General features: G+C 49.8%; 5 protein-coding genes across 5 annotated transcripts; 3 read left to right on the plus strand and 2 right to left on the minus strand.

Annotated features, from left to right (window-relative positions):
- Window positions 1-1,654: 1,654 nt before the first annotated feature.
- BDV37DRAFT_268708 (MIZ zinc finger domain protein) lies at window positions 1,655-5,200 on the plus strand (the record flags this gene model as incomplete). The annotated part of the gene is made up of 2 exons (XM_032084225.1): window positions 1,655-3,311; window positions 4,263-5,200. 2 exons carry the CDS (start codon window positions 1,655-1,657, stop codon window positions 5,198-5,200), a joined length of 2,595 nt encoding a protein of 864 aa, XP_031945248.1.
- Window positions 5,201-6,095: 895 nt separating this feature from the next.
- Window positions 6,096-7,955, minus strand: BDV37DRAFT_279306 (DUF5102 domain-containing protein; the record flags this gene model as incomplete). The annotated part of the gene is made up of 4 exons (XM_032086306.1): window positions 6,096-6,806; window positions 6,876-7,123; window positions 7,183-7,797; window positions 7,865-7,955. 4 exons carry the CDS (start codon window positions 7,953-7,955, stop codon window positions 6,096-6,098), a joined length of 1,665 nt encoding a protein of 554 aa, XP_031945249.1.
- On the plus strand, window positions 7,738-10,896 carry BDV37DRAFT_205342 (putative nucleoporin Nsp1). The gene is made up of 4 exons (XM_032079908.1): window positions 7,738-8,324; window positions 8,417-10,207; window positions 10,273-10,396; window positions 10,452-10,896. The coding sequence occupies exons 2-4, from the start codon at window positions 8,451-8,453 to the stop codon at window positions 10,659-10,661; spliced, it is 2,091 nt and encodes a 696-aa protein (XP_031945250.1). The 5' UTR covers window positions 7,738-8,324; window positions 8,417-8,450; the 3' UTR covers window positions 10,662-10,896.
- Window positions 10,897-11,014: 118 nt separating this feature from the next.
- BDV37DRAFT_279308 (uncharacterized protein) lies at window positions 11,015-11,634 on the minus strand (the record flags this gene model as incomplete). Its single annotated transcript, XM_032086307.1, has 4 exons — window positions 11,015-11,054; window positions 11,131-11,196; window positions 11,319-11,384; window positions 11,504-11,634. The coding sequence occupies 4 exons, from the start codon at window positions 11,632-11,634 to the stop codon at window positions 11,015-11,017; spliced, it is 303 nt and encodes a 100-aa protein (XP_031945251.1).
- Window positions 11,635-13,879: 2,245 nt separating this feature from the next.
- artA (14-3-3 adaptor artA) lies at window positions 13,880-14,902 on the plus strand (the record flags this gene model as incomplete). Its single annotated transcript, XM_032084226.1, has 5 exons — window positions 13,880-13,940; window positions 13,997-14,303; window positions 14,370-14,611; window positions 14,673-14,743; window positions 14,798-14,902. 5 exons carry the CDS (start codon window positions 13,880-13,882, stop codon window positions 14,900-14,902), a joined length of 786 nt encoding a protein of 261 aa, XP_031945252.1.
- Between the last annotated feature and the right edge of the window lie 1,472 nt (window positions 14,903-16,374).

A 16,374-nucleotide genomic window follows, 5' to 3' on the forward strand; every position in this document is an offset into this window, starting at 1 on the left:
CTTAAGGCCTGAGGGTCCCGGGTGTGGCCTGAGGTATGCAGCTGGAAGAGTATGTCGGATAGGAGAAATGAGGGTGACGATCAGGATTAGGGCCACAATAAGAACAAAAGGGGAACCGGAACCACAGGGAAAGGGGATTGATCCAGTATCCTAGGTTTAAGAAACAGATACAACTCGGGTGGTGCTCTTCAGTTGCTGTAGCATGAGTGAGGCAATGGAGAGGTCCGACTGAGCCCTAATTGGGAGGGAGGTGCGAGATGATGACTGGAGCCAGCAGAGTCTCACTCCAACGGCTACTTCATCACCGAACAGCTGTTCACCCATGAGAGGAAGGGTGCCTTACATTGATTTATATATATACATGGATCAACAGCTGACATTCTCCACGAGGAGGGTCTCCAAATAGAATAGATTTCTAATAAATACCAGTCAGAAAGATGGCGATCAGCTCCATTCTGTATGTATGCATCAGACAAGCGAAAACGGCAATCATGGCTCTACTGTATCAACTCAAAACTGGATTGATAGGATATACTTCTCCCCACCGAACCGAATATGTATGGAATCATTCTCGACTCTATCAGATTTCTCCAATCAGGGCGAAACGAAGATTCCGTGGATGAGGGAGCACTAGTAGTACCTCTAGTACAACCCCCCCCCCCCCAGCCACCGTCCAAGGGATACATCTGTACATGGCGTATAAACCTGATAAGTCTCTCCCTTGGATCCATCACTTGGCACTAGGAAAAGGACCCGGTATGGGATCGACATACCTTGTAACTAAGCGACCTTCTCAGAAACTTGACAGGTCCAGAAAGATTAGACTTCCTCGATGGGTTCATTCCATCCCAATACACTCGGGTCATGCATGGGGATCCTACGGTTCAAGAGGATAATCATGCATAAATGTTGAGCCTAACGAGAGAATCGGTTTGCTTCTTTCTCGTTCTCGTTCTTTTTCTTTTTCTTTTTGATTTTGGGTTTGGTTTCAGTTATCCACCTGCACTGTACTTTTTCTTTCTTGTTTCAGTTAACCGCCTGCATGGATAATCAGCATTACTACGACTCTTACTACATTAGCGTTGTTACTTTTAGTAATACTTATCCAGGGACCAATTGATAGGGAATGAATAGGCGAGAAAAGAACTCAGGGTAAAATAAAATAAAGTAAAGTAAAACAAAATAGAAATAGAAATACAAACCAAATTTGAAGAGGCTATAAAAAGCCGTGCGGAAGGAGTTGCTCTATCACACGGCATTAAACCAGTGATTCCACTTACTAAATAAACCCGTTAACTAAATATCTCATCATCACCGGCTGATTTCACTCTCAGAGTAAACATTTCTTTTTTTTCCCCCTACTTTGGGGGAGAACCTCATAATAATCTGTTCTCGGCGGTATGTACCAGTGTGTGTATGTATGTTACGCACCATAATTTATTTGTACCTATTTTCTTTTCTTTTCTTTTTTTTTTTTCCCTTTCCCTTTCGTAACTGTCTTGTCTTATTTGTAGGTCGGTCGGTCTCCCAGGCAAACAGAATTCTTCCCTCACCCCAATTTCAATTTGGACTTGAAATAATTTCAGATGCATTTAAGAGAAGAAAAAGAAAACCAAGCGAAAGAAGAAAATGAACCAGAAGATGCTCTGTCATCATGAGCCCAACTCCCCACTTACCTAACGTTAATTCTAATCCAAATTCCGTCGAATCGTCCAATTCCACCGCCAACATTTTTCTGGGTGGTGTGCGGAGATCGTGGATGCTGAATGCAGCCAACTGTCCCTCTTCATTCTCCTGCCACTCCAAAATACCTGACGATTCGGCTGCCGCTACTTCTTCGAATAACGCTGTTGCCGTTTCTGCTGCTGCTGATGCTGCTGCTGCCGCTGGCCGGACGCGTCAACAAGGCATGCGAGAGTCGTCCTCTCTTCGCGTGCTCCCCGTGCCATCTCCAAGTCAAGAGAATGCCGCATCAATCACCACTGCGGTCGCTGCGCCCTCACAATCTCCATCGCAGCCGAATGTAATATCCCCGGTGACTACCGGCCACGCCCAGCAGCAGTTCCAGCAGCACTCTCCCGTTTCTCGGGGCACGCCGTGGCACATCGTTTCTGACCGAGCGGGGCCCGACCCTCCTCTAGCTGTGACAGCTGCCACAACCACCCAAAGTGTACCCATAGCGTCCTTCCCAAATCCGATCGAAGTGCCTTCTCCAATATGTGATAGCTCCAGTACTGTCGTTAATCGCAATGGCGCGAGTCCCTCGGTTACAGCATTTCCGTCCCCTCGCACCGTGGGGCCAGCGCCGCTGCCCCATCAGCCACAGGCCGGGACAGCAGTGTCGACGTCTTCACCAGCTGGGGTTGGAGCCAGGAATCCTTCCTGGGCCGGACGCCAACGGGAAAGGAGTAATACCTCACTGCAACCGCAGAGGCAGGGCTCGCACGCATCTCACTCACACTCTCCAGTATTATCTCCAGCTTTTCCATCGTCTGCCGCCTCCCCTCGACTACAGATGGTGCAACCTCCTAATGCATCCCGGCGCAATCCTTCCCACGATCCCATCCTGGATGACGCCTTCTACGAACAGTCGTTGAAGACACTTGAAAATTTCCAAGAACAGCTGAAGCAGAGGGATTGTCTCGGAAATGTAGAACAGCCACGGACACAACTTCTCTACCAAGCCTGTGCTGAACGAGATCCTCTGTTCCTCGCTATTCATCAGGTGTATTGTCTTCATAGCCTTGCCCCACAAGAATTTCTCCAGTTGCCGGGATATACCGTGCTTCAGGAGTGTGGCTTAGATGTGATTAGGAGACTTCTCGTAGAAAATAATCGGGTCTCAGCGGGGTTTCTCAGATGGTCTACTCAGTTCCCTGCCCCACTTGTTGGATTGATGCAGAGGTCTAGATATCGACAGGTTGTCGAGCAGGCCGGGCAATGTCTCCGCTTGCTGGCTGAGAGGTGGCCCATGTATGTGAAGGATGTGCGAAAGCGAGAATTCCCACCGTTGGTCGACGAGCTTGTGAAGAACTTTGAAATCACATCGGGAGCCTTGGCGTATACGATCTTTCTGTCCACATGTCGGACATTACCCGGATCTAGGAGCGAAGAGCATTTGAAGGCCGTCTGGGAGCTAGATCTACGGTACTACCAGCAACGTTGCGCATCGCCGCGTCCGGTATCTAATGCACAGCTCTACGAAGAACACCAGAAGGTCATTCAGGCATACCGCTCGGTTTCTGTACCAACTGGCACGCATCAGCCAGGGCCACACCCGACCCTGTCCCACGGGTCCACATCGGTCGGAAGCGAGAGAGATCCAATGGTACATTCAGTGGCCAGACCTACCAGCACAGGTGGTCCTCAGGTCCGCAATCCTCAGATGATGCTCCCATTGCCCAGCCAAACTGGCCCTTTGGCATCACAGGGTACAATGAATACACATTCCCATCCTTTGCCAGTTGTGATGATGGCGAGCCGTGGAAGTTCAGTGCCTCATTCAGGGGCCAGGTCGTCAGGCACTCCAATACCTCAACCCATGAATCCGGAGGTAGCCTCCCCAACGTCGTGTCAGTTCTTGCCTCCACCGGCGCGCATGCCAGCCAATGCCCCAGGCTCTCATCCTTCGGCTCCTGTTGTCCACAGTCGACGTTCAAGTTGGACAAACGGCGCTCCGACCACTCAACATACTTACACACTTCAGGTGTCCGATCCAATGTCGCGAGCAACCGGCGCTCCAGCCCAAGCAGCCGTTCTACCGATGGTATATCCGTCTCAGATTGCGCATCCTCTACCGGGAGGCAGAATTCCGCCAATGCAACTCGCTGTCCAAGCCCCACGACAGGTAGCGACGCGACCACCTCAACTAGAGGTACGAAACAATGAGGTTGGACCGTCCATGCAGCCAATGAATCTGAGGCATCAGACTCAACCCCCACAGTCTCCGGTGTCTCAGCAACGGCCTCATCCACGTCCTCCGCCTACCCTTCTTCTTCCACTTCCAGGCTCACATCCTTTGAATACAATACCGCCTCAACCCCTTCGTGATGCTCTGCATCAGGCTCACCTACGTGAGCCACACAATTACCTGCTTTCTAGAGGGCCTGCGGGCGAGAAAGAGATGGAGCTGTACCAATATCTTAGCTCGTTCGCTGTGCCGCCGACACCACTCGGTCGAGAACAGTGTTCCTTCCATTGGAGGTTTACTTTGTCAAAGGATAATTTGGACCAGTTTCCTAAATCTCATTCGGCCGGAATAGGACAGCGCTCGTTCCGTTTCTATTCAAGCGGCAATCGAGTATATCGGCTGCGGTGTATCAAGATGCCCTCAGTTGCCAATGAGGTTGCAGAGTCGATGTGGTCTGTAGCCGAGTCGGTGTGGCCGAGTGTTTTTTACGTTCACGTCAATGGGGTGGAGCTTTTCGTTCGTCGACGAGTGCATAATGGCAAAGATCTCCCGTTAGATATCACGGACCATCTCATTGAAGGGGATAATATGATATCCTTACATTTTATCCGTAGCCCAGCTGAAGCAAACGATATGTTATACGCAATGGCAGTTGAAGTGTTGGAGATCTCAGATCTGGTTCGAGCCTTTTCCCTTGCTCAAGCCTTATCCCCTTCGGAATGTCGGGAGCAGATTTGCCAGCGTGTCTCTTCCAGCTTGCAGGACGACGAAGTGAGTGTCGTCAGTGACCATCTCAGCATCAACCTCGTGGATCCTTTCACCGCACGAATCTTTAGTCGTCCTGTACGCGGACGCTCCTGCAAACACCAAGATTGCTTTGACCACTTGACCTGGATACAGACGCGTGCCTCGACGTCGGGAAAACGCAGCCTGAAAAATGACTGGAAATGTCCCATTTGCGGCCAAGATGCGCGTCCCCAACAACTGGTCATCGACGGTTACCTTCAAGAAGTTCGCGCGGAGCTAGCACGAATAAATCTACTCGAAGGAGCAAAGGCAATCCTCATCAAAGCCGACGGCTCCTGGGAATTGAAATCAGAATCAGATGCACGACCCTCAGAATGCGGGCCCGATAACACCGGGGAACGAGTCCCATCTAAACGAAAAGCATCCGAGACTAGCAACTATTCCCCAGCTCCAGCTGCCCAGAGGCCAAAATCTGAACGTACCAACTCTGCGAAGGGGCCGGTTTGCAATACACACCCACCCCAAGTCATTGCACTAGATTAAATAAAGAGAGAGAGAGAGAGAGAAAAGAAGTCAACATCGCTATTGGGCCCCTTGCCAAGGAGAACTCCTGCATGACTGATGACCTATGTTCATTTGTTCTACTTCCTACCTTGCGTGTTCTTTGCATACTTGAGATCTGCGATTTCCTTTTGTCGAATAAGTCAGGCGCTTTTGTTTTGCGTACGATACCCAGCTTGCTCTTGTCTTTGTTGTTTTTTCTCACCGCCCTTTCTATCTCCTTTCTGTCTTGCACTCTTGATTCAATCACTGCATGGGACTGCGTGTGGAATTTTGGATTGGTTCATTTTTATCTCCATACGATCTCTTAGCTCAGAATATATGCAGATACCATGTGCATATTCTTAACTTGGCGTGCTATGTACAGTATACGAAGACGACAGAAGGGGAAAGATTAATTGAATGTCATGCGAACATGTCTTTGTAGTGTTAAGAGAAGTAGACTAGGTTCATTAAACTAGTAGAATAATTGACACGGCGTAATCCATGCCCTGTGTACATTAGATATATATACACACATTACAGGGCCAGGTCCACTCCAAACTAATGGAGCGAATCTATATTATATAGGGTTGAAACTAGCGATGTGACGCAAGGTATATAGATCGGGATTGTATATTATAGATCTCAGGCTACCTATCCTAGCTAACCTATTCTATCTAACAGAGATTATAATCTCATTCTAACGGGGATCATATCTAGAGTGAAAGAACGGATAGCAAGGTCCAGACCCCACCGAAACAAGAGGTATTAATAAAGTAATGAAGAGAAGGGGGATCTCAGATCCAAAATCAGATAGGGCAAGTCGAGACAGCGAGGGGTGACAGGGGGATTGATAGCGGAAGAGAAGGGGAAAGGAGATTCATTATGCTATACATTATTTTCTCACACGCCTAGCGTGATTGACAAGGTTCTCAATCACGCCTTCGAATGCTTCTTTCTCACTTACTAGGCCGTCTCGTCGTTTCAGCCAGTATTCGAGGACAGAGCTGGCGCGGAGTGTAACGTTTTCAAGCTCATTTACGTGGCCCTGTAATTCGCCGTCCGTGAGTCCGTCTAGGGCCGCGTCTGTCGTGGAGCATAGGCGTCGGACAGCTGAGAGGTCTAGTTTGGGTGGTGGAGACGGTTCGCGCCGCCATGAAGCCCTATTCCGTGGTGGGCCAGACGTCGACGGACTGTTGGCGCCACTCTGAACGTCGTCTTTTCTGACTTGGCTTCCCGAACGGGAACGGGTACCCGAAGTAGCGTCGGGGCCACCAGGATTGATTGATGGCAAAACAAGTTTCTTTTGTTTCGAAGCTGGTAAGATCTCGTCGAGATCGACAGGTACTCCTAGCGACACCAGGAAGAGACGACGGATCCGAGATTTCACCCAATTTTGGGGCTGTAGTGGTGGAGGTGCAACAAGCTGAGACCACAATGATAAAGAGCGTTCAGTGTTGAAGATGGCTGAGTTGTTTTGGAGTGGCTCTATGGGAGGGAGTGATGAAACTTCCTTAGCAGCGGGAAAGAGACGGTCCAGAGGTTCGTCAAGGGCAGCAAAAACATCGGAAAGTGATTGGCAGGAATCGAAATCTGCAAGAGGTGGCTACCGGGTATTGTCAGCATAACTGCCCTCCAGGGGTAACGGAATATCATAGGTGCTGGAGTTACTTACAACTGTAGGTGTATGTTGAGGTGTTTGGACCACGAGTTCCTCATCAGCAACCTCTGTACCGGGCTCTTGGAAATCCTCATCGAAATCGTCGAAATCGCCGAAGTCATCCTCTCCCATGTCTTGTTCCTCCGCAAAATCATCAAAATCATCTGCAGCCGCCGGGTTTGCCCCATCGTCGCCGGTCACAGGTGTTTCCTGCTCGTCATGACTCTGATGCGGGGGGCTATCTTGCAACGGTGACAGTGCATCTGCATTGGTCAATCGTCCATTTTAAACCCACACTATCATGGAGAGCAAGAGATTTTACCTGGGCCATCTGGAACAGTTTCCGTCACGTCGGGCAATGCATCACTTGGCCGCCTTTGGTGTGCTCGTGGATTTGACTCTGTATCCTCATTCGGTAAAGTATCTACTCTTTGGAGGACTGTTTCGGGGACATCAGCATCCGTAGAGATTCCCTCGTTAAGACCCCGCTCATTTAATTCCGGGCTGTGCGACAGTGACTTCGTGTCCAAATCCGAGGCTGTCGTCACAATATCGGGAACCGCATCAGCCTTGCGCTTTTCATACGCCTCGGTTCCAGGTATCTCTCCATGACTTGGTTCGTCCGCATCGACTTTCTCAACTATTGTCCGGGGAATTGGTGAACCTTCCGGCGTCAAAGGGCGCTGTGGTCGCCCCACTGTCGAGGAGCTTCGACTGCGCGACCCTTCCGGAATAACCTCAATCTCATCAGGAACTGCATCATGCTCCCTTAGCTCGTATGCTCGAGTACCAGGAATGTCGCCGTGCGAAGGACTATCGTCAACCTTCTCTACCCGAGTCAGTGGAACAGGAGATGTGCGACCGGACGCCGAGCGCGAATGGGCACGTTCATGGCCTTCGCTGGCGTCTGAGAAATGATCATCGTCACTATTTGTAGCTGTTGAAGTAATGTTGTCAGCGATAAATAAACTGGACCAACTCGAGCGTTTCGGTATGTACCATACCGGAGTCTCGTGCCCCGGAGTCCACCAACTCTACGCTTTTGCTTGGGGGCTCCAAGTGCGAACTGGATGGGCGGGATGGCCTTTCGGACATTAGAGTAGGTTTACTTTCCAAAAAGACACATGTAGACAGGTGACAATAATTTATGGGACGGGAAAATTGGAGTGGTATAAGGAGTATTTAAGGTTGCAGTGAACAGGTGGTGATGTTGTCGCTGCTCCCCTATGGTTAGAATAACTGGTTCCATGCGAGTCTCGAACATATGCCTGAGGCAGTGCAGGAGACATGATAGTGCCTAAGGTGTCGAGATAGTCGCCCAGCCGAGCCAAGCGCGGTTCCTCCAGAGAATCTCTCAGCTTCGGGTGAATAATTAATTGATTTGGCTGTTGGACTGCGCCAATCCCATACCAAGAGCCATTCACCTGCCGATTTATCTTTCAGGGCTCATCGTTCCTGGGCGCAGTGAGTTACCTTCAATTATCTGTTTCTTAGCTTTTTCATTGCCCTAGGATTAATTGACTGATTGCGTGTCATATCTATTTTTTCCACTCCAGGGTAGCCCTGTTGATACCTTCACAATCCAACGCCATGTCTTTTTCATTCGGTGCTCCAGCCTCCAACGGGGGCTCTGGGAAAAGTCTTTTTGGGACTGCTGGCAATTCAAATACTGGATCGAGTCCGGGTAGTCTCTTTGGAAATGTAGGAGCATCAACAAGCGGCAGCTCCTCACCTTCATTGTTTGGCACAAGTTCTGCGACTGGTGGCCAAGGGTCTACGCTGTTTGGTGGTGCCAGTGGTAGCGCTGCTACACCCAGCAGCGGTACTTCTGCGTTCAGTTTCGGTACTCAGAATAAACCCGCGGGTACCACTCAGGCAACTTCACTATTTGGCAGTGGATCCCAAACTCCAAAGTCGAACGAAACGCCCAGCTCCGGACAGACACCTGCCGGGGGTCTCTTTGGAAACGCCGCAAAGCCCGCAGGCGGCCTATTTGGCAACGCAACTTCCACCCCCGGACAGTCAGGAGGTTCGATCTTCGGCAACACCGCGTCCACAACTCCTGCTGGTCCTCCCCCCCAGGGAGGTGCTACTGGCCAGCCTCAGTCGCTTTTCGGGCAGACAGCACAGAAGCCAGGTGGTCTGTTTGGAAGCGCGAACACAACTAGCTCTTCATCCACCACCCCTACTACCGCAACCGCACCCTCCACCAACCCATTGTTTGGAGGAGCTTCGCAGACGCAGACGCAGACTCAGTCGAACGGCGGCGGTCTTTTCGGATCGAACACACAAAATACACAACAGAAGCCCTTGTTTGGCTCGACCCCAGCAGCATCCGCGGGAGGTAATCTATTTGGAAACGCTAACAAACCGGCGGAATCAACAACTCCGACCACCAGTGCTGATACTGCCCCCAAGCCATTATTTGGCGCTGCCCCAACCCCTTCCGCCGGAGGTACGACGAGCACTCAGACACCTTCTCTTTTCCAGAAGCCAGCTGCTGGAACGGATTCCACGGCAAAGCCTGCTTTCTCTCTGGGTACCACAAATGCTAGCGCACAGCCCTCTACGACTCCAGCCGCATCATCTGCTACTCCACAAAAATCCCTATTCCCTGCCATTGGTGGTACAACCTCTTCCGCAACTCCATCAACAACTCCTGCAGCTGCTCCTAGCGGTGGCATGTTCTCTGCGCTTGGGGCCCCTAAGTCTACAGGAACGACTGCACCGAGCACTACTGCTACCGCAGCCCCTGCTGCCCAACCCGCGGCACCCACTGGTGGATTGTTCGGGAACAAGCCTGCTGGGACCACCGCACCTTCACAACCCTCAACCACTTCCGCAACCCCCACTACAGCCACAGATGCCTCTAAGCCATCGTTCACCACACCCTCCGTGCCGGCGACATCGACCACTACTGGCACAACAGGCACCACTACGACAAGCAACACGGCAACCGGGGGCGCCGCGCTTGGCGCGTCGACTGCTGGTCCTACTCCCCCGGCTCAGTCTCGCCTGAAAAATAAGACCATGGATGAGATTATCACCCGTTGGGCTACTGATCTGACTAAGTATCAGAAGGACTTCAAAGAGCAGGCGGAGAAGGTCGCCGAATGGGACCGGATGCTTGTTGAGAATGGCACTAAGGTGCAGAAGCTGTACGGTAGCACGGTTGATGCGGAGCGTGCGACTCAAGAGGTCGAGCGCCAGCTTGCTTCCGTTGAGGGACAACAGGAGGAACTGGGTTCGTGGCTGGATCGGTATGAACGTGAAGTTGATGAAATGATGTCGAAGCAAGTGGGGCCTGGTGAATCCTTGCAGGGACCTGACCAGGAACGTGAGAGGACGTACGTATTTCCCTAATTTCATAAGCTGTTTTCTGCCGAGATGGCACGTACTGACACATTCATAGTTACAAGCTGGCCGAGAAGCTTTCAGAGCGCCTGGACGAGATGGGCAAGGATCTGACCAGCATGATCGAGGAGGTCAACGGTGCCTCTGCGACACTCAGCAAGACCAACAAGGCAGATGAACCGGTTAGTACAGCCTTTGCGACAGATTGCATGATAGCACCACTAACAGTTCTGCCAGATCTCTCAAATCGTACGCATTCTCAATTCCCATCTGTCACAACTACAGGTTATCGACCAAGGCACATCCGAACTCCAAACTAAGGTCAGCGCAGCCCAGAAGGCTGGGCAGTCTCTGTCTTCCCGGTTTGGCTATGGCTTCAGCAGCTCCGGCATGGGCAATTCGACTGCGGCTGATGATTTCTACCGTTCTTACATGGGACGGCGGTAATGGAGAGATAAAAAAACTTTCGGAATCATGGGTTTAGTTATACGAGGAAACATGCGGCGATCGTTATCATTGATCCGGAGAATATAATGTACTTGTGCTGGGTTGGAGCTGTGTGTTTTTTTCCCTTTTAATGTTCAGGCTATTGTTGGCAGTTTAACAATGGGCTAATGACAATTATACGCATCCATGGCTTGGCAGTGTGCCAACTATTGTATCTCTAAAACTCACAAGGGAGATCAAAATAGGAGGGAGAGTGTAGATTACATCGCGGGAAACTAAATCATGTATAATATGCTACTGTGATGGGAACCTGTGAGCTAAAGAAACTGCGTCATCTGAGTTAAACCAAGGACCTAGTTCTGTTCACCGCCCTGGTTCTTGGTCAACTCCTCACTACAATCGCAAAGAAAAATAAGTTAGCCACGATCCAGGTGCAAAGTACCCATTTTGCGGATCAGAGAAGACATACATGTGCTTATCCAACTCGTCGAGGTGCTTGCGCTGTTCCCTGACCTTGTTGCGGAGGGCTAAAAGCCTACAGAGACAAGTCAGCATTCGTTTGCAACCGGGGAATTTCGGACCGTGCCATGACAAGACAGAATTTAACCAATGGAAACGGTCCAGGGGGAAACAAGAGAAGGAAAGATGGATACATACTTCTCACGCTCCTTCTCGTGGATGTAGAGGTTCTCCTGGGCGGCTTCGCGCTTGGTGAATTGGTCGCTGGATGCATGCATTAGTGCCGTTGTCCTATTCACTAGCGATGATGTCATCATCCTACGGCCGGATGATGACCTCTTTCATCGGCTCAAAATAACAGGGGGGTATCAAGAGCGACATACGCTTGCGCAGAACCGCCGGGACGGGGAGCACCGGTATCACCTGCGGCCATCCTGGGGGCAAGAGCTGAGAATGACCGGGAGACGACGGCACGGTTGACGGTGGTGAGAGGCCTGATGGATTGACGGAGCATGGTGATTGTAGAGAGGCGGAGGGTAAGGTGTGGGATGTGATGCAATTTGTTGAAAGGGAGGTTTAAGAGAGAGTGTGTGTGAGGAAGAGAAGAATGAGAAGGAGGAATGAGGGGAGGAGTAACTAAGGTTCTAAAGTACCTGGTGGTGAGTGATTGGTTGCAATGGTACGTTCCTGCTGTTCTGGCTTGTCAGACGGAGCTGAGGTCGAGACCCAATGACGACACTCGGGTTCGCGGCGGGTCATGTGATATGGTGGCCTGTTGGCAACGCGGGTGAGTCAGCGGGTCAGGTGAGTGATGTTGTTATTCATTTTGTTGTTGTGGAATCCCCTACTACTTACTAGTACGGAGTACTCCTACTTTGCTCACGGGCGGGAAATTAAAATTATTGAATGTTTCTATTAATACCGCACGCAACAAGTGTATTAATTAGTATCACATTTTTCCCTCCCTGTCCGAAGTTCTAGAAACAGGGATGGATTCATTCTAGATGTTGGGCCTAGAAGCGAGAGAGAAAGAGAAAAGAAAAAAACATCAGTAATCCTCCGTTCCAGAGCAAACAACTGGAAACCTTCCTGGAGCTTTCTCTCCCTTATCGATTGAAGTTATCTCCGACACCCGAACCAAATCCGTGGTATCGTATTTGCTCCGGGGCAGTGGGAGTAGTTAGGATTCGTTCATTAATCACAGTTGAACACAATTATAATAGGTGACATCTCATTTCTTCAAAGGGGACTATGGCGCTTGGATATGGGCCTATGGAGGAGGTGACCATTGGACTAGGACCACTAGCTGCGAGGCTCATTCAATAATGGCAAATCACTAGGATACAAGGAAGAAACGACCCATACTGGGATCTCTGGTGCGGGCGGGACGATTGGCGGAGAGGGAAATAGGGATGACGCTGAGAGGCCCACCGAACCACACAAACGACGGGTTGTCTGAACGAAGAGAAAGGCGTCAGGAGTGAGTGTGGGCGAGGAAAAAGGGAGTCTGCGGCTAATCATCTGCTATTGTAGAACGGGGGGAAAAAAAGGGAAGATGAAGCAATCTATTTTACCAAAAACAAGACACAGAAAAAGGGAAAAAGACAAAAAAGGGAAAGGGATTGGATATAACAACTATAATAAAATAATACCAGAATAGTATCAAACAATTTAAAAGATAGAAAAGGAATTTCGAGCAATGCAAGGTAATCGGAAAACGAATTGAAACGTATAAAAAGACAGTCAATTCTGGATGATTCGGCCGTCGAGTCCGGGTGTATTGTATTCCTCAGGTGTCGACGACGTTCCCCCCCCCCCATTATTGAAGCGTTGAGCCAGACGCTGGCACTCAGTGATTGACTTCTCTAGGTCTCCGCCGCCAACTCCCCCCTTCCGTTTACTTTCCCCTCCCACTTCTTTCCCCCCTCTTGGTCTCTCTCTCTCTTCTTCCTCTCCGACTTTTGTCATTACTTTTTATTCCTGCAACTAACGCTTAACCCTCCCCCGTTATAAAACTCTTCCTCATTTTCTCAACCTCCCAAAAAATTTCTAATTTCCATCTACCAACCCCTAAATAAATCCCCCGACTTATCAGGTGAGAACATTCCATTTCTGTCATCTTCCACTGTTTTCCCCCTCCTTTTCCCTGTTTCTCCCCATATCAACCATCACCATCAATCATCTGGGTCGTCATCATCGCAAACCGTCTGGAAATCATACAACGAAGGGTTATTTGGGCTATAACACACGTGTGTGTGTGGTGTTTACGGGGTGAATTGCTTGCTGGTTGTCGTCGCTCTCGTTGTCATGATCTCCGTTTAGACTACCGCTCTGGAATCGCCCATTCGCGACGCAAGTCAACGGCTAGCCGACTGGAGGACCAGCGGTGCGACGCCCACTTTCAACAATTCCCGACCGTCCCCAGTTGCGTTGATTTCATACTGGAGTTGAATACTAGTTTTTCCTGGTTTGGAAAAATGCATGAAATTATTTTTCCATTCAACCTTCGCATGCTTTCTTTTTGTTGGGGGTATTAGAAGGAAAGAAAGATGACGACGGAGGGATCTAGAATTCGTGTTCTTCGGGCCACTTGACTATCTCAGCCTCGTCATTTATCCTGTGACTACCTGTTTGCCCCTCATGTCATTCATGACTTCGGCCCCATTTCATACTCGCTATTCCCGCTGCTTTTGGCCCCTACATTGCTGTGCTCGAATTTTGAAGCGTATCCACTAACAATCGACCAGAAACCTATCACAATGGGTCACGAAGATGCTGTTTATCTGGCCAAGCTTGCCGAGCAGGCCGAGCGCTACGAAGGTCGGTTTATCTTGGTTTCGTCGATATCAATCTTTCGGTATTGACAGATTGTTCAGAGATGGTCGAGAACATGAAGGTTGTCGCCTCTGCCGATGTAGAGCTTACTGTTGAGGAGCGCAATCTCCTGTCTGTCGCCTACAAGAACGTCATTGGTGCCCGCCGTGCTTCCTGGAGAATCGTCACCTCTATTGAGCAAAAAGAAGAGTCCAAGGGCAACGAGTCCCAGGTTACCCTCATTAAGGAGTACCGTCAGAAGATCGAGTCTGAGCTCGCCAAGATCTGTGATGATATCCTCGAGGTTCTCGACAAGCACCTGATCCCCTCTGCCCAGAGCGGCGAGTCTAAGGTCTTCTACCACAAGATGTATGTTGTTGTCATCCTACGTCAATGCGATTGGTAAGATTCTAATCGCGTTCTTTCCAACAACAGGAAGGGTGACTACCACCGTTATCTTGCCGAGTTCGCCACCGGTGATCGTCGTACAGGCGCTGCTGACGCCTCTCTCGAGGCCTACAAGGCCGCCACTGAAGTCGCTCAGACCGACCTTGCTCCTACCCACCCCATCCGTCTGGGTCTGGCTCTTAACTTCTCCGTCTTCTACTACGAGATCCTGAACTCCCCTGACCAGGCTTGCCACCTGGCCAAGCTTGCTTTCGATGATGCCATTGCTGGTATGTTTCAGCCGACTTGACCGGATTATGGAAGCGGACAGCTCGCTAACGTTCGTCGCAGAGCTTGATACCCTGAGCGAGGAGAGCTACAAGGACTCCACCCTGATCATGCAGCTTCTCAGAGACAACCTGGTAAGATGAAATGCACACACCACGATTCCGCCAACCTTTACTAACACCGAGTAGACTCTCTGGACCTCGTCTGAGGCCGAGCCCGCTGCTGAGAACGCCTCCGCTGAGAAGAAGGAGGAGGCCCCCGCTGCTGAGGGCGAGAAGCCCGCCGCCGAGTAAAGGAGAGATGAAGGACTCGCGTCCGATCATGGATGGAGCACTCGGACGACGGCACTGTTGATTCACGCGAAAGAGCTAGAGTGTTGAAGAGGGAAAGGGAACAAGGCGCCTTTGACGTTTTCGTATCATACAATCTAGGGCAAGGTGGAAGCTTTTTGGCGCCACGGCCCGCAGATGGAGATTCGGTTTCTTAATGCTCTTTGGGTCCCCTGCTTTCTTTCTCTAACGCAGCTCACTTTGGGGCGTGATTGGCTTCTGCCCGTGCACCGGTTCTCCATCTGTGATTCAACTTTTCGTTTCTCGCTTGATTTTTACCTTATTTCCCTTTTAAATTTTTTGCCTATTGCCTCAACTACCCAAAGAATACCTTTCCCTGTTACAGACTCGTACCCCCTACAAACATCAGTCAAATCATTTCCCCTCGCAAGACCTGGACTATTACCTGAATATTGTCTTGGTTGCTTTCGTGCCACCCATGGCGTTTGATTGTCCGCCTGAGCTCGAATTTAGATCTAAAGTCCAGCAGCAGTGGTAACAAAGAAATCCGAAAGTTCAAACTTAGCGGTCTTTTGTGTAGAGTGATGGTGTAAGGATGCATTTTGTACTGGGCACTGGTTCTGGTAGCGGTGTGATATCAGTTGAGAAAAAGTACCATTCTACACATCCGATTTCCTATACATCCTAAGAGTCTTAAGGCAGATCCATGCAACAAGCACGCCATACAAACGTCCTCTTCCCCCTCAAAAAGCAAATAAAGAGGCAAACACGCCTAAACGCTCCGTCCAAACTGACACATAAGATAGACCTTGACGAAACAAACACAAAAGCAGAAGCATGACACAAAAAGCCCACCCATCATAACCTACTATACCAATAACCTACATATACAGACCTATACACGGAGTAAAGAGACAAAACACAAAACATAAGCGCCCCCCTACCCACACCAATCCTCCCCCCAAAAAAAACAACAAACATCCATCTACAGAAACCCACAATCCAAATCTCCCACATGAATCAATTACTCAGCCCCTACTCCCCAGCCACGGTCGAAGAAAAATGAAGGGCCCCAAAAAATAAACAAATAAATAAAAGAAAGATCATAACACAGCTCAGCCTCACACCCGAAACATGACGTATGCGGCGCGCGGGAACCCTCTTCCTTAATTATCCTTTTGTTTTGCTGGGAGATCGACAGGGAATAGTAGAAGGGGTATGATGTATCAGTATCTGTTCTTAACTATAAGATTGGGTTTTATTATTTACGGGTAGGTTTATTTAATGTTATTATTATTTTTCATTTGATCTTTATTAGATTTCCTTTGGGTCTGGGGCGTTTGGGTTGGGGATGATATTCCGGGATGTGTAGATTTTATGATGTCATGTGCGTGAGGTGAGGGCTTGGGGGAGCTTGGGATTGATGTGTTTTTCTTTTCTTTTCTTTTCTTTTCTTTTCTGTTCGTTTTTTTTTG

The sequence above is a fragment of the Aspergillus pseudonomiae genome (genome assembly GCF_009193645.1).
Source record: "Aspergillus pseudonomiae strain CBS 119388 unplaced genomic scaffold BDV37scaffold_8, whole genome shotgun sequence".
In the NCBI taxonomy this organism is placed as follows: domain Eukaryota; kingdom Fungi; phylum Ascomycota; class Eurotiomycetes; order Eurotiales; family Aspergillaceae; genus Aspergillus; species Aspergillus pseudonomiae.